This window comes from Phascolarctos cinereus, unplaced genomic scaffold, assembly GCF_003287225.1.
Source record: "Phascolarctos cinereus isolate Bilbo 61053 unplaced genomic scaffold, phaCin_HiC Scaffold_5;HRSCAF=322, whole genome shotgun sequence".
Taxonomy (NCBI): Eukaryota; Metazoa; Chordata; class Mammalia; order Diprotodontia; family Phascolarctidae; genus Phascolarctos; species Phascolarctos cinereus.
The window spans coordinates 176661813-176682229 of NW_027555958.1; the positions used below are offsets into that span (position 1 = coordinate 176661813).

Genomic DNA, 20417 nt, shown 5'->3' on the forward strand with positions numbered 1-20417 from the left:
CTATCCAAGTTAGTCATTGCACAATGTGGCTGTTACTGTGTACCATATTCTCCTGGTTCTGCTCATTTCACTCAGCATCAGTTTATATAAGTCTTTCCAGGTTTTTCTGAAGTCTTCCTGCTCATCATTTCTTATAGCACAATAATATTCCATTACATTCACATACCACAACTTGTTCAGCCATTCCCCAATTGATGGGCATCCTCTCAATTTCCAATTCTTTGCTACCACAAAAAGAGCTGCTATAAATATTTTTGTACATATGGGTCTTTTTCCTATTTTCATGATCTCTTTGAGATACAGACCTAGAAGTGGTATTGCTGGGTCAAAAGGTATGAATAATTTTATAGCCCTTTGGGCATAGTTCCAAATTGCTTTCCAGAATGGCTGAATTAGTTCACAACTCCACCAACAATGCATTAGTGTTCCAATTTTCCCACATCTTCTCCAACATTTATCATTTTCATGTTAGTCAATTGATAGGTGTGATGTGGTACCTCGGAGTCGTTTTGATCTGCATGTCTCTAATCAATAGTGATTTAGTGCATTTTTTCATGTGACTATAGATAGCTTTAATTTCTTCTGAAAACTGCCTATTCAAATCCTTTGACCATTTATCAATTGGGGAATGACTTGTATTCTTATAAATTTGACTCAATTCTCTATACAATATTTTAGAAATGAGGCCTTTATCAGAGACAGTGGCTGTAAAAATTGTTTCCCAGCTTTCTGCTTCCCTCTTAATCTTGGTTGCACTGGCTTTGTTTGTGTAAAACCTTTTTAATTTAATGTAATCAAAATTATCCATTTTGCATTACATAATGTTCTGTGTCTCTTGTTTGGTCATAAATTATCCCCTTCATAGATCTGACAGGTAAACTATTCCTTGCTCTCCTAGTTTGCTTATAGTATCAGCCTTTATATCTAAATTGTGTGCCCATTTTGGCTTTATTTTGGTATATGGTATAAGATGTTGCTCTATGTCTAGTTTCTGCCATATTATTTTCCAGCTTTTCCCAGCAATTTTTGTCAAATAGTGAGTTCTTATTCCAGAAGCTGGGGTCTTTGGGTTTATCAAACAGTAGATCACTATAGTCATTGACTATTATGTCTTGTGTACCTAAACTATTCTACCACTTTATTTCTTAGCCAGTACCAAGTAGTTTGATGATTGCTGCTTTATAATACAGACAAAATCTGGAATGGCTAGGCCACCTTCCCTAGAATTTCTTTTCATTAGTTCCCTTGATATTCTGGATCTTTTGTTCTTCCAGATGAACCTTATTATTATTTTTTCTAACTCTATAAAATAATTTTTTGACAGTTTGATTGGTATGGCACTGAATAAGTAAATTAATTTAGATAGAATTGTCATTTTTGTTATATTATCTTGGCCCACCCATGAGCAACTGATATTTTTCCAGTTACTTAGATCTGATTTTATTTGTGTGAATAACATTTTATAATTGTGTTCACATAATTCTTGAGTTTGTTTTGGCAGGTAGACTCTCAAATATTTTATAATGTTTATAGTAACTTTAAATGGAATTTCTCTTTCTATCTCTTGCTGTTGGACTTTATTTGTAATATACAGAAATGCCGATGATTTATGTGGGTTTATTTTATATCCTTCAACTTTGCTAAATGTTTATTATTTCAAGTAATTTTTTATTTTATTCTCCAGGATTCTCTAAGTATATCATCATATCATCTGCAAAGAGTGATCCTTTGCTTCTTCTTTGCCTATTCTATTCATTCAGTTTCTTTTTCTTCTTTTATTGCTAGAGCTAATGTTTCTAGTACAACATTGAATAACAGGGGTCTTAATGGACATCCTTGTTTCTCTCCTGTTTTTATGGGAAATGCTTCTAGCTTATCCCCATACACATAATGCTTGCTGATGGTTTCAGATAGATGCTACCTATTATTTTAAGGAAGACCCTATTTATTCCTATGCTCTCTAGTGTTTTTAATGGGAATGGGTGTCATATTTTGTCACACGATTTCTGTTACTCTTGTTGTTGATATAGTAAATTATGCTGATAGTTTTCCTGACATTGAACCAGCCCTGCATTCCTGGTATAATTCTACCTGGTCATAGCGTATTATTCTCAAGATTAGTTGCCTCTTCATGCTATCTTCATGCAATACCTGTGGGAGGGTATCTTATTGCTCCTCTCTTGCTTTCTATCTCTTGTTCTGGAAATAGTAACCAAATTAACATTACCATTCTGGTTTTTTTTACATTCAATTTTTCTTTTATTTTTTCTTAATTACATGGAAACAAAATTTTTACCGTTTAAAAATTTTTTTGAGTTCCATATTCTTTCTCTCCCACATTACTATTCTTGGAAAGGATGTGACAATCAAATGACTATTCATTATTCCTGTGACTTCTCAGATGAAAACACCCTTCCCTGGCTATCATTCTCTTTTATGTGTGGTATCTGCCTTTTTGAATGTAAAATTCTTGAAGGTAGGGACTATTGTATTTTTTTGAATTTGTATCCTCAGTGCATTGTCACAGTGTCTGGCACATAGTAAATGCTTTTTCATTCATTCCTTCATTTATTGCACATACTTCATTGTGCACATTCATTGAATAAACATTCATTTATTTCCATCTTTTGTCAACTTTGCCAGTTTTACTGAGTGTGAGGTGAAACCTGACTCTTTCTGATCTGCATTTATTTTTAGGGATTTGGATCAATTTTTCATATGGTTGTTTATAGTTTGCGAATTTTTCTTTGAAGAACTGTTCATATCCTTTGACCACTTATCTACTGAGAATTGGCCTTTAGTCTTATATATTTGTTAGTTCACCAATTACCTTAGATATCAGGCCCTTATTACAGGTATTTAAAGCAAAGATTTGTTTTTCAATCAATAGATTTTCAAAAGAAATTGAATCAATTAGTTATAGATAGCAAAATAGCAGGGTACAAAATAAACTTACAAAAATCAATAGCATGTTTATATAGTAATAATGAAATCCAGGAGGAAATAGTAGGCAAGTCTTATTCAAAATATCTACAAAATGTATAAATATCTGTAAGTCAATCTACCAACGCACACTCAAGATCTGAACAGAAATAAAGAACAACTTACGTAATTAGAGGGATAGTCAGTGCTGAACACTGGGCCATAACAATATAATGAAAAAGATAATACTACCTAAATTAACGTACAGATTGAGTGCTACTCCAGTTAAATTACCAGAGCTAACAACAAAAATCATCTTGAAAAAAAAAGACTTCAAATATTAAAAGAAAAAGGTAGGAATGAAGAGGAAATAAGAGTTCACTATAAAGCAGTAATCATTAAAACTATATCACTTCCGGGGCAGCTAGGTGGCTCAGTGGATAGAGCACCGGCCCTGGATTCAGGAGGACCTGAGTTCAAATCCAGCCTCAGACACATAAAACTAGCTGTGTGACCCTAGGCAAGTCACTTAACCCCACTGCCTAGCAAAAAAACCAAAAAAACAAAAAAACTATATCACTTTCATTTCCAAATATATCTTTCTCCTCCCATACCTAGCCAGCTACTCCTTGTAATAAAGAATTTTAAAAAAGAGAGGGGAAAAAAAAGCAGTTCAGCAAAATCAACTGAGTGTGATAGTGTGTACAATAACCTACATCCACAGATCCCTAGTGTAATGGCAGGAGAGTGATACATTTTCTCACTTCTTTTTGAGGGCTCATTGAAGGATTTAAATTTATTTTTAAATGGTTTTGTTTTGGATATTATTTTTCCAAGGATTAATTTTTCCTCATAAAATTTACTTTCTTTAATATTGTGAACTCTGTGTTAGCAGGGGGAATTGGTGCTGTTATATGAGCTGGTTTTTCTCTTTGGAGTCTAAGAAGATTTTCCAGATATAAGCTGTAAGATAAAGAAGCAAAAAAAAACAAACCCCAAAGTATATGTGATCCTTCTTTTTTGAATGGTGCTGACATGAGAGCTACCTTCCTAGGCATGTTTGTACATGTAAATACTTAATTTGACCAGTTTTCTTAAATCGCAGCTGTAGACTGAGCCAGGATAATCCTGATTCTCTACCACCATCTAGTGGCCAATAGTATACTTTTCAACAGCTGAGAAAAAAGAATTTTGATTTTACATTTTTATTGTAAATATTCCAATTTCCTACTTAATTAAAGGGAAATGATTTGGTTTGTGGATTGTTATCTTATCTTTGTATATATTTTTTTAGCTTTCAGATCTTTAGGGGAAGAAGATTAGGGAAGTTGCTGATCAAATTGTCGAGTTTACTCAATCAACCTGATGAAATTATAAGGCTTGGGCCATTTTTTAGTCCCTGATCAAACTACAGTCTCCAGATTTATGGGATCCAGGGAACTCCTAGTGACTGGCTGATTGAAAAATCAATTCCTCCTCCTTATGACCTATGAAAGTAAGCTTATCTTACTCTGGTGCTGTCAGCTACTGAGGACTTACTTTGTGCCATTTTCCTGGCATTATCTCCTCAAATTCAGGGGAAGATGAAGGGAAGAATTTCTCTCTCTCAACTTTCCCCTACAACCCCTCACCAAGAAAAGCAATGACAATTTAAAGCAGAAGACATGACAATGCGAGACATGTTCTTGTAAGCCACCTGAGAAGGGGGTTCAAGGACATCAAACTATACATACTTCTGTTTATTAGTTCTTTCTCTGGAGATGGATGGCATCTTCCCTCATTGGTCTTTTATAGTTGATTTGAGTATTTACAATACTCAAAATGGCTTAATTGTTCAAAGTTGTTCTTAGAACAATATTGCTGTTACTGTGTATAATGTCCTCTTCATTTTACTTTTCATTAGTTCACGCAAGCCTTTCCATGTTTTTCTAAAATCATCCAGCACATATCTTATAGCACAGTAGTACTCTGTCACAATCACATACCAGAACTTGTTCAGCCACTGCCCAATTGATGAGCATCTCCTCAATTTCTAGTTCTTTGTCACCATAAAGAGAGCTGCTATAAGTATTTTATAACATATAAGTTCTCTTCCTTTTTCCCTAATCATCTTGGGAAACAGACCTATTAGTGGTATTTTTGGATCAGAGTATACCCAGTTTTATAATTCTTTGGCACAATTCCAGAATACTTTCCAAAATGTTTGGATCAGTTTACAGTTATACCAACAATGAATTAGTATCAAAATTTTTCCACATCCCCTCCAACATTTGTCATTTTGCCCTTCTATCATCTTAGCCAATCTGATGGTAACTCAAAGTTGTTTTAATTTGTATTTCTCTAATCAATAATGACAGAGCATTTTTTCATGTAACTATGTATAGCTTTGATTTCTTCATTGAAAAATTGCTCTTGAGGGGCGGAGCCAAGATGGCGAGTGAAAGCAGTGACTTGCTTGAGCTGTCCCCCAAATCCCTTCAAATACTCATAAAAAATGGCTCTAAACAAATTCTGAAGCAGCAGAACCCACAAAAAGACGGAGTGAAACAAATTTCCAGCCCAAGACAACCTGGATGATTGATCAGAAAGGTGTATCACGCCAGGCTGGGAGCACAGCGCATCGCGGCACCGGGGGGCAGGCCGCAGTGAACCTGGAGCAGGCCTTAGAGGACTGAATCTTGGGCAGCTGTGGCAGTTTCCAGACTCCTCAATCCACGAATGCCAAAGACAACTTAGAAGGTGAGTGGGAAAAGTCTGTTTCTGTCGGTGGTTGGAGAGGAAGGCGGCGTTTCAGCTCCATTCCCCAAGAGTGGGGCCCTGGGGGGTGCAGCTGCTTCCCGAGCTTCCGGCCCACCGACTGAGGGGGAATCCCGTGGCTGATCAGAGAGGGATTGCAGGGATCTCTTTGCCAGTGCTGAGGCAGGAATCTCTTGCTTTGCCCGTATGTGGATCTGGGTCACAGTTCTGGGTGGAGGTGCCGGGGTGAGGAAGAGCGCTGGCTGTGGAGGAGCTTGGAGTGGCTGTGGAGAGAAACCCCTCCTCACAGTTACAGGACAGAAAGGAGTACTTGTGGTCACAGGCCAGGAAAGGAGTAAACACCTCACCCTTTATCATACCACCTTGGAAAAACTGAAAATTTACAGGTCCCTACAAGTATCTCTGAAAACAGCTACACAAACCCCTGAAGCTTGGGACAGTACACTCTCCACATTGGAAGCAGACTCTTACCTTAACAAAGAGTTTAAAACTCAAGTAATTGGCTGGGATCATGAGCAAGCAGTGCAAAAAGAGTCAGACTATATTGTCTTACTTTGGTGAAAAAGAAGATCAAAATATACAACCAGAAGAAGACAACAAAATCAAAGCTCCTACATCCAAAGCCTCCAAGAAAAATATGAATCAGTCCCAGGCCTTGGAAGAGCTCAAAAGGGATATTCAGAAGCAAGTAAGGGAAGTAGAGGAAAAACTGGGAAGAGAAATGAGAGTGATGCAAGAAAATCATGAAAAACAAGTCAACAGCTTGCTAACGGAGACCCCAAAAAATACTGAAGAAAATAACACCTTAAAAAACAGCCTAACCCAAATGGCAAAAGAGGTCCAAAAAGCTAATGAAGAGAAAAATGCCCTAAAAAAAAATTGGCCAAATGGAAAAGGAAGTCCAAAAGATTACTGAAGAAAATACTTCCTTAAAAATTAGAATAGAGCAATTGGAAGACAGTGACTTTATGAGAAATGAAGACACTGTAAAACAAATCCAAAAGAATGAAAAATTAGAAAACAATGTGAAATATCTCATTGGAAAAACAACTGACCTGGAAAATAGATCCAGGAGAGAGAATTTAAAAAATATTGGACTATCTGAAAGCCATATCAAAAAAAGAGCCTAGACATCATCTTTCAAGAAATTATCAAGGAAAACTGCCCTGATATTTGAACCAGAGGGCAAAATAGAAATTGAAAGAATCCACAATCTCCTCCTGAAAGAGATCCCCAAAGGAAAACTCCTAGGAATATTGTAGCCAAATTCCAGAGTTCCCAGGTCAAGGAGAAAATATTACAAGCTGCCAGAAGGAAACAATTCAAGTACTGTGGAAACACAATCAGGATAACACAAGATTTAGCAGCTTCTACATTAAAGGACTGCAGGGCATGGAATATAATATTCCAGAGGGCAAAGGAGATAGGATTACAACCAAGAATCACCTACCCAGCAAAACTGAGTATAATCCTTCAGGGGAAAAAATGGTCATTCAGTGAAATAGAGGACTTTCAAGCATTCCTGATGAAAAGACCAGAGCTAAACAGAAAATTTGACTTTCAAATACAGGACTCCAGTGGAACATGAAGAGGTAAACAGGAAAGAGAAATCATAAGAGACTTATTAAGATTGAACTGTTTACATTCCTGCATGGAAAGATGATATTTGTAACTCATGAGAACTTTGTCAGTATTAGGGTAGTTGGAGGAAAAAAATTGTATGTATGTATGTATATATAGATAGATAGATAGAGGGCACAGGGTGAGTTGAAGATTAAGGGGTCATATCTGGAGAATAAAATTAAGGGATGAGAGAGGATGATACTTGGAGAAGAAAGGGAGAGGTAGAATGGGGTAAATTATCTCACAAAAAAAACAGAAAAGAGTCTCTCACGTGGAGGGGAAACAGGGGAAGGTGAGAGGGAATGAGGGAATCTTATTCTCATAGGATTTGGCTTAAGGAGAGAATAACATACACATTCAATTGGGTATGGAAATCTGTGTTACCCTACAGGAAAATAGGGGGAGAAGGGGACAAGAGAGCAGGGGGGTAATAGAGAGGAGGGCAGATTGGGAAAGGGGTAATCAGAAGCAAATACTTCTGAGGAGGGACAGGGTCAAAAGAAAGAATAGAATAAATGGGAGGGCAGGATAGGATTAAGGGAAATAGAGTTAGTTTTTCACAACATGACTACTATGGAAGTGTTTTGCATAACTACACATGTATAACCTATATTGAGTTGCTTGCCTTTTCAATGAGGGTGGGTGGGGAGGGAGGAAGGGAGAAAATTTGAACTCAAAGTTTTAAAAAACAGTTTTAAAAAAATGTTTTCACATGCAACTGGGAAATAAGAAATACAGGAAATGGGGTACAGAAGTCTATCCTGCTCTACAGGAAAATAGAAGGGGTAGGGGATAAGAGAAGGGAGAGGGGAGAGATAGAAGAGAAGGCAGACCAGGGGAAGGGGTATTCAGAATGCATGCCATCTTGGGGTGGAGGGAGGGGTGAGAAATTTGGAACTCAAAAACTTGTGGAAGTGAATATTGAAAACTAAAAATAAATAAATTTATATTAAAAAAATAGAAAAAAAAGAAAAAAAAAGAAAAATTGCTCTTATCCTTTGACCAGTTATCTCAATTGAGGAGATAATTTTATTCTCAAGATTTTCTGAGTTCCAGAGTTCCCTGCACTGGGCCAAATATATAGAGATTTCCTGATGAGTTCCTCCCCTTGGAGAAGGAAGAAGAAAGTTGATGTGGTTCTGGAGTAGGGTCTAACTTGTGGAACAAAGCCAATGAGTGTCTTAGATGGCACAAGGATGAGGAGAAGGGGTTTGCTTATTCAGCAAACTCCAAAGGATGTTTATATTTTGGGGAACAGACTAATCACAGGGGAAATTTTGGGGAGGCAGGTAGGGCTCTGAGAGGAAAAGGGATTCATCAGAATAACAGAGGAGTTGCCCTAATAGTAACTCCAAGTTCATTTCTCTTGTTGGGAGGTAGGTAGCAGAGCTGATAGGTTATTTGGGGGCTTTGTGCTTCAATGTTTATTTGGGTGCTTTTGTAAGTCCTTTTGTAAGTATGTTACATATTTTCAGTGAGGTGAAACAAAGGCTATTCCCTATCATAACTATATTGTATGTTGACTGCCTGTGCATGATTTGGACCCTAAACATGATTATGCCTAAGATTTCTCTTAGTGATTTATCTAGATTAATCTAGGTGGGGGAGGAGGGAGAATGAGCAAAAGGAAGAGAGATTGACCCTTTGTGGTCAAGTTGCCTGGATGTGATCTGGTCTATGTGAGCCCATAGTCACTGGGGAGCTCTGGGCCATAAGTTACTGATGCATTACTGATTGTTAGTACTTACAGAATAAGAATGGGAGATTATGGTCAAGAAAAGGAATTCTCTAGTACAGTGCTTTGGGTATCATGAGAGAAGTATCAGACATATCATGTTTTCTTGGAGAGGTGCAAAAAATGTGACAATTGAGAAACTGAGGCAATAAAGTTTTGAGCATGTTCCATTTATTAGCAAGGCTAGCAATTGCCAATAAGTGAGGTCCAAGGTTCCTTAGTAACCAAGGACCCTGTGGAGAGTTTACAGAGCTTTCTTATAGTCAACAAAGAACTGAGGCAAATTATGAAAATCTCAAGTAATATGATGTTATCGATTCCTGGTTGGTTGGTGCAGAGGGTGCTTATCACAAGTTGTATCAGTTTGCCACAAGGCAGGCTAACATCCTGGGGTATCTTCAACAAGGACAAGAATAGGGAAATTATTGTTGGAAATAGGTTAGAAACAGAGAACCTATTTTTGGGGAATGGGGAAATGGAAAATTGTACAATCTCTTAGTAGTAAACATTCCTTTTCTCTAATTGGGTAGGTATTACAAAAGCTTATTGATTAATTGCCTATTGATAACATCAATATCTTAGTTTAACATCATGCAGAAGATTTGTAATTTTCTATGAGTCCAAATGAAGAACTGACTAATAAAAATAGGGAAGTTTGACTCACAAGGAAAAGAGGAAATCTTACAAAACAAAGACTTAGGCTCACAAGAGTGGGGAAGTTAAACTTTAACAAACTACTAATACAAGCTAGTCAAGTTTAATGATTCATAGCAGGCCTCAGCTAAAAATCAAGTCTGAACACGATTCCCAATTGATTGAATACAATTCCCAACTCACATTTCACACAAAAGAGGTGCCATGTCTTCTTGGAGGAGTCAAGAGAGCTACCATGTCTTCTTGGAGAAGCTAGGTTTCCTTGAGTGCAAGATGGGAAGAATGTAACATGAAAGTTTAAAAGGAATTTGTCAACAGTGGGTGGGTGGGGGGTGCGCTGTATATGTTCCAGAGGGCCCACTGGAATGGGAAGGCAGAAGAGAATACCGAGTATAAAAGTGTAAGGCTAAGGTGTTCAGGGATGAGAGGAAGGGGAGAGATAGAAATCAGACAGGATTTTCAACTCATTAGATGTTGACTTTGAATCACAGAGACATAGGAGAACTTGATCAGGGAATTTGCTTGGGGAGTTGATAGAGGTTCCCATCTTGTGGGTATCTGAAATGAATTAGTTCAGAGTCACTGCAGGTACATATTGCTTCTGATACCTACAGGTCTAGGATTTCTTACAGTTTTTAAATATTAAGGGCAGAAGAAGACTAAGGTAATGATTAAATCCTTAGGATTAAATTCATCATCCATATCTATCCATTGCATCCTTGCAGTATGTGAGTGTGTGTGTATATACATCTGTGTAAATAAAAAAGGAATGGGAGAAAAAAGAGGGACACCTATGAGACAGCTTGCTTCACAAAGTGACCTTCAGAAGCAAATACTCCTGGTACCTCTGGTGTCTTGAGGCTTAGGATCTGTGATAGCTTCTGTTCCTCTTTTGAGGTTTAAAAAGCAGTGTAGTATACTGGAAAGTGGAGTCAGAGGATCTGAGTTTGAATCTCAGCTTTGCCACTTATTATCCATATGACTTGTTACAAGTTATTTATCATCTTTGGAACTCAAGTTTTCTGGTCTGTAGGACTGGCCATATAGGCCAGTCATCACACATGTGAATGGTTTGTGAGCCTGAATAAGAGCATGCTCTCTCTTCTACTACCTTAGTGCCTGGGTAGAATGGGCTCAATTAAAAGTTGTTGTTTGTTATTATTCAGTTGTTCCTGACTCTTCATTGATCCCATTTGGGGTTTTCTGGGCAAAGATGCTGGAGTGGTTTGCCTTTTCCTTCTCCAGCTCATTTTATAAATGAAGAAACTAAGGCAAATAGCCTTAAGTAACTTGCTGACGGTCACATAGCTGGTAAGATTTGAACTCTGGAAGATGAGTCTTCCTGATTCGAGGCCCAGCACTTTCTCCCCTGCAGCACTAGACATTCATGTCACCAGCTTCTCTTCTGGATGCCTATGCTGAGATGAGGCTGCTAGCTAGATTGAATGTATAGCTAGATTGAATCTCACTTTGACATTCAGGGCTATGCTCTTTCACAGGGCTCAGCCCACAAACTGGTATGGATTGCTCTCAAACTTGTCTCTCACACTTATTCATGTAAGAGAAGGAAAGCATGAAACATCACAGAAACAGAAAACCAACAGCACCATAGCAGCCTAAGTGGGGAATAAAAGACCTTATCTCTCTCTCTCCCCACTTAGAGATTTACAATATTTTTCACACATGATTCAGCCTGTTATATCTTTAGCAAATTAAAAGGCTTTTCTTCACTGTGTAGTACCTGGACAGGAAACCATCACAGAATGACAGCATGTACTCTGAATCAGGACAGGGCCCTCCATTATATGTCATTGTTCACTTCCAGAAGCAGGCTCACAAACTCCCCATAGGTGACAGCTGTGCTTGCTTTGGGGAGCAGACTGCTAGTGCGTGTAGAAGTCAGGAGAGTAGGCCCAAATCTCTGCATATAAAATGAGGGGGTTAGATGTGATGGTTTCCAGGGTCCCTTCCAGCTCAAAGTCTGTGATCCTATGATTAAGCTGACGATATTGGACTTTGGGGGAGAGGGGGGTTAGTGGGAGGGGATTTTTTTCCTCTCATCATCTCCTGCTGCAATAGAGGCTTACAGCACAAATGGGTCTTCAGGAGATGTGCTTGATTAAGCTGTCCCTTGGCTACCTTTTGCCTTTGTCTACCTGTTGTCTTACTTAAACGTCAGTGATTATTGATTCTGAGAATGGACATTTTTAGCCTTGATATCTACCTCATGAATACAAGAATTCTTGAATTGGGTGCTGGCAAGTCAAATAAGGTGACTGTGAAATATCTGTTCAGCAGTCCCACAAAGAATCTCTATCTTTTGTGGGGGTATACAATGTAAATAATGAGCCATTTGGGATGTTTTCTGTATTCTTGTACCCTTGAGTCTTTTGCATCTTAGGCATTTTCTGTAGTGAAGGAAATAAAGAGCTGCTCTGGACTTTATTGTACATTGAATACCTTTTCTAGAAAGAGCTCTGTCATCACATTTTGTGGAGACCTAGACAGAAACCACACCTAAACTTTGTTTCAAAGAGTTTCATTGGGTATGGTCAGAGCCAGAGAAAGAAACTTCAACTCTCTCATATTTTCTTTCCCACCTCCTCTAGCACATGAATCCAGGTTCATGGGAGTCCAGAGGTCCTCTCCTTGCTGAGAAAACCTGAACTGTGGATGATATCTGTATTTCCTTGACTACCTTTGGCCTTTGTCTACCTGTTGTCTTCCCTGGGCACAGGTCAGTGATTAGTGATCCTGAGAACGGACATTTTTTTAGCCTTGATTACCAATGATTTCTTAATTGCTAAGATCAGTATTCTTTTCTCAGTTTTCATCTTTCCTGACTTTTCTTTAGCTCTTCCCCTATATTTCCCCAGGGCATATTTTCTCTTCCCTTGGCTTTCTTGATCCTATTCTCTCTCTTTTTTTCCCCCTACCTGTCTGAATACTTCTCAGTTTCCTTTTTGATGTCCTCTCCTTCAGCCCACTGATTGTAAGTGTCCCCCACCCCCCCAAGGGTCTATTCTGGGCCCTCATATCTTCTCTTTTATATCCTCTTCCCCTAGTGATCTCATTAGCTTCCATGACTCTAATTATTATCTCCAGGTAGATGGCTCCCAAATCTACATCTTTACCTCTTATCTCTCCACCGAGCTCAATCTGGATCTTCACCTGGGTGTCTCAGCATTTCAAAATCAACATGTCAAAAACAATTCATTATATTTTCCCCTTTTACCCACCTCCTCCAAACTCTCCCCTTTCTCATGACAGCATTTTCATGTTCCTAGTCACCTAGATTCACACTTCAGAGTCATAAGCTACTTTTCCTGTTCCCTTACCTACCACATCCAATTAGTTGCCAAATCTTATAAATTCTATCTCTTGGCATCCACTCTCTTCTTTCCACTCATTCCACAACCAACCTGGTGCAGAGCCTCCTCGCCTCTTTCCAGTACTATTGTCATTGCCTCCTAATTAATTTTTATCTCAAGTCTCTTCTCTCTCCAATCCATCTTTTACACAACTGCCAAAATGACATTCCTAAAGCACAGATCCAACTACATTACTACTCGATTTCAAAGGTTTATTGGCTCCATATTACCTCCAGTATCAAAGACAAGTTCTTCAGTTTCTCCAGGAAAAAGGGATCCCTTGATTGGCAGCAGCTTAGCAAAGTGAGTGGGGAATTCAGAGGTCTGCATCCTTACACTCAACTTGTTTCAGAGTGGAAGGACTAAAGGGAAAAAAAAATCATTATTATGACATTGTGAGAGGCAGGGTTGAAAGATGGGCTTCTCCATGCTTATTTCGTTCCAGGGAGTGGAGGTACAGCCTTTGGTATCTCTCTAGATCAGGCCTTCACAACCTACTGCCTGCAGGTCGCCAAAGGATGTCAGAAAGCCTTCAGAAAAATGCACCAGAAATCCTTTGGAGTGCAGCAAGTGACCTGGGATCGTAAGCTGTCGCAGGTTGTGTAGGTCTGCTCCAGACAGACCCTGTTAGGACTCAGAGTTAATTGCTGCAGCTGTAGTTGTTCCATTTGCAGCTTCTCTCTTTTAAAGACAATATGAAGAACCAGGATCGTGAAGGAGTTGGTTATAATCTGCTAGCCTGCTCTTGAGAATATATGCATTTTCTGTGCCACAGAGAGAGACAAGTCAAAGGTGGCTTCACCTGCAGATTGCATACTTTCTTTCTTTCTTTTTTTTTTTTTTTGCTAGGCAATAGGGTCACACAGCTAGTAAGTGTTATTGGCCAGTGCTCTATCCACTGTGCCACTTAGCTGCCCTGATTGGACACTTTCAGCGAATATTTGTGTCAGGCTCCACAATATCTCTTCCAGGGCCTCATCTAGCTTGACATTTAAGTCCTTCTTCAGCTCCTGTTTGGTCTTCCAGATCTGCCCCCTGTGAGCAGCTCATCCACAGCTACCAAGTCTCACCCAGAGGCAGATTCCTGGTCCTGAAGAGTTCTTTTTTCACAGATGAAAAACTAGGTGAAGTGACTTGCTCAAGGTTGAACACATAAAGTCAAGGTTTATACTCAAAGACTTTTGCCTCAAAACCAAACCAAACCCAAAACAAGTAACAGTCCTCCCCTCCACCCCCTACCCCATTTAGTACTCTAGTTCAGGCATCAACTCTCACCTAGACTACTACAACAGTTTTGTAACTCTACAGGTCTTCCAGCACCCTGATTCAATTGCCTCCTCTTCATCATCCATGTTTTGCCAAATGACATTCCTAAAGCATGGATCTTCTTAAAAACCTTCAATGGATTATTGACTTCAAGATACAATGCACATTTCTCTTAGGCAGAGCCCTTCACATTCTGGCTCTAATCCACCCTTGATAGGCTTATTGCATATTACTTCCCCTCAGATAACTCAAATTCCAACTAAATTAGTCTGCTCGATGTTTTCCCAACACAACACTCCATTTTAGCATGGGCTGTCCTCATTCTTCTCTTCCTTCCATCCCAACTATAGTAATCCCTAGGAAATAAGAAAGGAAGGGAGAAAAGGAAGGAAACACAAACACATATTTATTAAACTCCAACTATGTACATTGGACAAAGATTACTTGTTCCTCACAACAACCCTCTGGAGAAGGTGCTAACTTCAAGGCTAAATTCAAGTCCTGACATCTCCTACAAGGACTTTCCGGACTCCTCAAAGTGTTAAGAGTCCCAGCATGTGTACTGATGGTACTGCCACCACTCTAATGCAGGCCCTCAACATCCCATGACTTGATTATTACAACAGCCTGCTGGTGGGTCTGCCTGCCTCTAGTCTCTCCCCACTCCAATCCATTCTCATTCAGCCGCCAAAATGATTTCCCTAAAAAACACAGGTCTGATCATGTCACACCTCCCCCCCCAAACACCAGTAGCTTCCTATTGCCAACATAAGCAAATAAAAATGCTGTTTAGCATTCAAAGCCTTCAAAACCTAACTCCCTCCTACCCTTTTCTGTCTTCTTACTTCTACTCCCCAACACATACTCTTTGATCCTGGCTGTTTCAGAAACAAGACATCTCTAGGCACTGGCTGTTTTCCAAGCCTGGAATGATCTCCTTCCTCCACTCTGACTGCTGACCTCCCTAAAATACCAATTGAAGGGCTTTCCTTCTTATTTTTTCCCTATTTATCCGAGATATAGTTTGCTTCGTATATATCTGTTTGTATAGCGTCTTCCCTATTAGACTGTAAGCTCCTCGAGGGCAAAGACTCTTTGGCCCCTTTCTGTAGTCCCAGCACTTAGCTAGAGTAACCAATTAAAAGTGGATCCACTGATTCGCTCGTGTACTTTATCCCCTAAGAATATTCCAAAGCTTCGCGAAGGCGGGGTCTGTCATTGTATCCCCAGTGCACAGACAGGGTCTGGCCCATAGGAGGCGCTTGACAAGTGCTTGCTGAATGAGCCCAGCGCCCAGGGCTTCTCTTTCGGTTCTATTTGAGTCAGCCCTGAATCACGTGGCGGGCCAGCTTACTGAGTTGGGCAAAGAGGGAGGGGCGAGGAGGAGGAGGGATGAGGGAAGGGGGAAGACGGAAGGGGTAGGGAGTAGGGCAAGCGGGGGGAGAGATGAGGGAGGAGGAGGAACGAGGATGGAAGGAGGTCCAATTGGAGCAGGGGTTAGAACATTAAGAAACGAAGCTCAGATTCTGTCGCCGCCCCCCTCCCCGTCCCGAGGACCTCCAGGCCGGTCCCCTACACTCCCTCCTCCCCGCCCCCGTGCCCACCCCGTCTCTCTCTTTAACTCTTCCTTCCCCACAGCAATCCGTCTTTCTTCTCTGACCTCGGAAAGGAAAGCCTGCTGGCCGGAAGGGGACTAAGGAGAGGGGGCGGGGCGGAGGGTCGGCGGAAGTTGCGGTGCATTGTGGTTGCGCCGGCTGTTGTGGAGAGCTGTCTGAATGAAAGTGGCGCCGGGAAGCGGCTGGACGTTGGGCTGAGGGAGCAGCGCGTTGGCGGCGGCAGCCGTCGGAGCAGCAGCCCTCTCGGCAGCAGCGGCGGCGGCGGGCACAGTTGGGGACCTGCCCCCCTCCTCTCTTGCTGGCGGAGCGGAGAGGCTGTTCAGGGCGGAGGGGCCGGCGGGGGAAAGGCTCCGGGCCCGGGGGGGGGGGTGTGCAGCGGCCCCGGCCGTCCCGCCGCCGCGTCCGGGGCCATGGCGCACAACAAGATCCCACCGCGGTGGCTGCACTGCCCGCGGCGAGGCCAGCCCGTGGCAGGTAACGAACGTGCCGCACCCGGCGGGGGGCGCGGGCGGCCGGGGACGGTCCTCGTTCGGGCTGGGAGCCGGCATCGGCTGCCGGGGCCGAAGCCACGGCTTCTTGAGGCCCCTTGGCCCGGGGAGGTTTCCGAGTGGTGTCAACGAGGGGAGCAGGTGCGCTTCTGTCTCTGAGCGCCTTGGCTGGGTGATGGGGGTGGTTTGTACTTGTACTGGGTTTTATTTTTTGAACCAGATAGATTCTTGCTATTTGGCTTCCCACCCCGGCGCTCTCCTGAAGCCGTTTAAGGGGGTTTCACGTACTAAACGGGACGTCCTTAAGTCCCTTGGAGCTTGCGACAGTCTGTCGCACGCACCCTTCCCCCTTCCCCCAAGTGTGTGCTGTCTTCTTTCTGGGTTTTCGTAGCACTGCTGTTTCTCGGAGAGTCACTTATCTAGTGCCAGAGATGAGATTTGAACCCTGGTCTTTCTGAGTCTGTAGCCCAGCACTTTATCCATAACATCATTGTCATTTCCTCTCCCGCCCCCATTCCTCCTTTCTCGTCTCCTTAGAATCGTCTCTTTACAAAGTCTGGCAGAACGCATCATTGCTTCAGTTATGTAGAAAATGTAAGCCTCGTTCTGTACCTAGTTTGCCACCTCAGTGCTGAGATATAGGAGGCATTCTGCATCATCATCATCAGCCCTCTGAAGTCATCCTTGATCTCTGTATTAGAGACTCTTTTGTGTTGTTTTACATTATATTATTGTGCTCATAGGGTAATTTATTCTACCGATTCAGACTAATTTGCTCCAAATGAGTCCATACAAACAAGTCTTAATAATTTCTTAAAGCACAGTAAATATTCCATTTGGTTCCTCTACCATACTTGTTCAAGTATAACCATGAACACCTGTTTTATTTCCCATTCTTTGCTTCTAAAAAAAAATACTGCTATAAAAATTTGTGTGTGTATGAGATCTTTCCTTGCCTTTGACCTTCTTAGGGGTTAGGGGTAGTGTCACTGGATTAAAGGATATATTCAGTTTACTGATTTTTTTTTAAAGTATAATTTTTAAAAGTTTTCCAGAATGGTTGGACCATTTCACCCTCACTGTACACCTTTCATCACAACCTCTCTGAAATTTGGCATTTTCCTCTTTTATCTTTGACTATCTGAAGGGTGAAACAACAGTTATTTTAATTTGGCACTTCTCTTGTTATTTGGAACATTCTTACATTGCTTGTAGCTTTCTTTTCAAAACTGCCTATTTATATCCTTTGACCACTTATCTGTTGAGGAATGGCTCTTGATTTTTGTATGTTTATCAATTCCACATATACACATGTATATATGTAACATTTCTTTCTTCAATTACTTACTCTATTTCTCCCTGAACTCATCCATTCTTCAAACTAACTTATGGCTGTAGTCACTCAGGCTCACAATCTTGGAGTAATACTTACTGTCTCTGTCCTTCAAACTTTCTCAAACAAGTTGCCAAATCTTATCTACCTCTAAAGCGTCTCACATTTATTCTCTTTTTTCTACTATGTTGCTTCTATAACTGTTGAGGCTCTCATCACCTCTCACTTGAACTAGTACAGTAACTGTTCTCTCTGCCTCTAGTCTCTTACTTATCCTATCCATCTTCCACACGACTGTCAAATTGACATTTCTAAAAGACAGATTTTACTGTGTCACTCAGAAAATATTATGGCCCCCTGTTTCCTCCAAGATGAAATATAAAAGCCACAGCTTGACACTGGCTTCTAACTACCTTTTCACTATTATTTTCTTTACTATTTTTCATTCTGTTTCATTCAAACAGGCCTACTAACTAGCCATTCTCTGTATGCAAGATTACATCTTTTGCCTGTTTGTGGGATCATAAATCTATTGTTTGGAATGTACTCCCTCCTCATCTTAGAATACCTGGCTGCCTTCATAGCTCAGCCCAGGTGTGCTTCATTGCGCTTTTTTTGATCCCCTGCCTCATTAGTACTCTCTTCTCGTAATTTCTTTGTATTAGTTTATATAAACATTGTATTTATTTCCTTTCATATCTATATCTATATCTATTATCCGTTAGTAGTACAAACTCTGATATATACTATGTATTTACCTACTTATATACATATTGTATCTTCCTAATAGAATGTAATTAGAGTGTGAAAGGGTAGATACTGTTTCACTTACTTTCTTTGCATCCCTAGGGCTTAGCATAATGCCTTGCAGTAGAGGGTACCTAATGAGAAAGTTTGTTGATTGAATAGAATCTAAAAGTTGGAGAGAGGCAGTGTTGCATTCTTAATATTTGAGCATTGAGAAGTCAAATGAAGGAGCGTTTATTAAGTATCTTCTATGTGCCAGGTACTGTGTGAAGCCCTGGAAGAGAATAAAAATTTATATAGTTCTTACTATGTTCCAGGCACTGTGCTAAGTGCTTTACAAATGCTAGCTTATTTCAATGCTAATTTATGGACTATCTAAACATTCTAAGATAGCATCTTTTATTTCACTTAGCTACTTTTAAAAACCCCTTTTTATGGATTTCTTTTGATTTTGTATCGGATTTACCTCTGAATGTATCCTTACCTTCTCCCCTATGAGTGAACCATTCTCTGTAACAATGACTTTCTCATAAGAGGGGAGGTTGGGAAAGTAAGGCAGCTGAAATAAAGCAGTTCAGCGAAACTAGTACATCAGTCTGACAGCACGTGCAATATTTCATGCCCATAGTTTCCCTCTTCTGTGATGGAGAGAAGTTCATTTTCTCAACTTTTCTCTGGGACCAAGTTTGATCATTGTAATGATACAGAATTTAGTTTTGTTTTTATTATTATTTATTATTTGTATTCTTAAAGAGGCATTATTGAAAGTGCTTCATGAAAAGTTTTGTTAAAATGCCTTTTCCCTTATGGGTTTTAGAACAGTGACCTCAAACTCAAATACAAATGGAGTCACTAAACAGAAAATAAAGATTCCTGTAGGACATATATTGACTTAGAAAACCACATATTAACATTATTAATGTTCTATTGTATTTTTATTTTAATTATTTTCCAATTACATTTTAATCTGGTTCAGCTGCCCTTGAGAGTGTTATGGACCACATTTGGCAGTGTTTGACACCTCTGTTTTAGAAGATATTTGGAGACTACAAGGCTAATTTGGGATCTTTTAACATTCAATTAATAAGCATTTATTAAGCAATGTCACCTATTTTACTTTGTTTAGGGAAGTTCTTACCTCTGAAGACTATGTTAGGACCAAGATATGATAGTCAAGTTGCTGAAGAGAATCGATTCCACCCTAGTATGCTCTCCAACTATCTGAAGAGCCTAAAGGTAAAAGAAAATTTCTGATATAAATACAGGTAACAGTTTGTAACACTTCTCTGTTCTTTATATTAGTTTTAAGAATGGAATGAAGCTTTATTAGATACAATTTTTTAGGTACACTGATTTTGAAATAACTTTAGTATCCTTTCATTAGGGTAGGAGCTGAACCTAAGGTTTTATTTGTATAGGGAACTGCTGGGTGAGGAAACTCCCTTTACTAATGTAGGTCAAGGCTTTCTCTGCAACTTATAGTCTTATTTGCTTGGGCAATTGAGAGGCTAAGTGACTTACCTTGTTTCATATGACCTAGCCAGCATGTGTCAGAAGCAGGATTAGAACCCAGTTCATCTTTAAGGCCAGCTTTCTTGCCCCTATTCCACACTGCCTATTTTCTTTAAATGACTAGATTTAATTTATACTTAAGGTATTTTAAAATTGTGTGTCTCACTAGCTTGTGTAATGTGGAATTACCTACGTGAGTAGCCTGCAGCTCTTATTTTGCTGTACTTGGGTCCTTTGTGTTGTTTTTTGTGCCCAATTTATGAGACAGCTACGTGGAATAGTACAGAAAGTGTTAGACTGGGATTCAGAAAGACCTGAGTTTGAATCCTGCCTTAGACTAGCTGTTTGACCCTAAGCAAGTCACTTAACCTCTCTATCCTCAGTTTCTTCATC

General features: G+C 40.1%; 1 protein-coding gene and 2 long non-coding RNA genes across 3 annotated transcripts in view; 1 reads left to right on the forward strand and 2 right to left on the reverse strand.

Moving 5' to 3' along the window:
* Positions 1–9186: 9186 nt before the first annotated feature.
* LOC144457916 (uncharacterized) lies at positions 9187–12284 on the reverse strand. Its single transcript, XR_013487519.1, has 2 exons — positions 9875–12284; positions 9187–9433 (listed from the first exon to the last, which is right to left on the reverse strand). It is a non-coding gene; the product is annotated as an uncharacterized LOC144457916 (long non-coding RNA).
* Positions 12285–13260: 976 nt separating this feature from the next.
* Positions 13261–15997, reverse strand: LOC110192036 (uncharacterized). Its single transcript, XR_002320064.1, has 2 exons — positions 15933–15997; positions 13261–14684 (listed from the first exon to the last, which is right to left on the reverse strand). It is a non-coding gene; the product is annotated as an uncharacterized LOC110192036 (long non-coding RNA).
* Positions 15790–20417, forward strand: part of RNGTT (RNA guanylyltransferase and 5'-phosphatase) — a 348213-nt gene continuing 343585 nt past the window's right edge. Inside the window, exons 1-2 of the mRNA XM_020963066.2 lie at positions 15790–16418; positions 19639–19748. Coding sequence (XP_020818725.1) covers positions 16355–16418; positions 19639–19748 — 174 coding nt within the window. The 5' untranslated portion in view covers positions 15790–16354. The remainder of the gene's footprint in view (positions 16419–19638; positions 19749–20417) is intronic.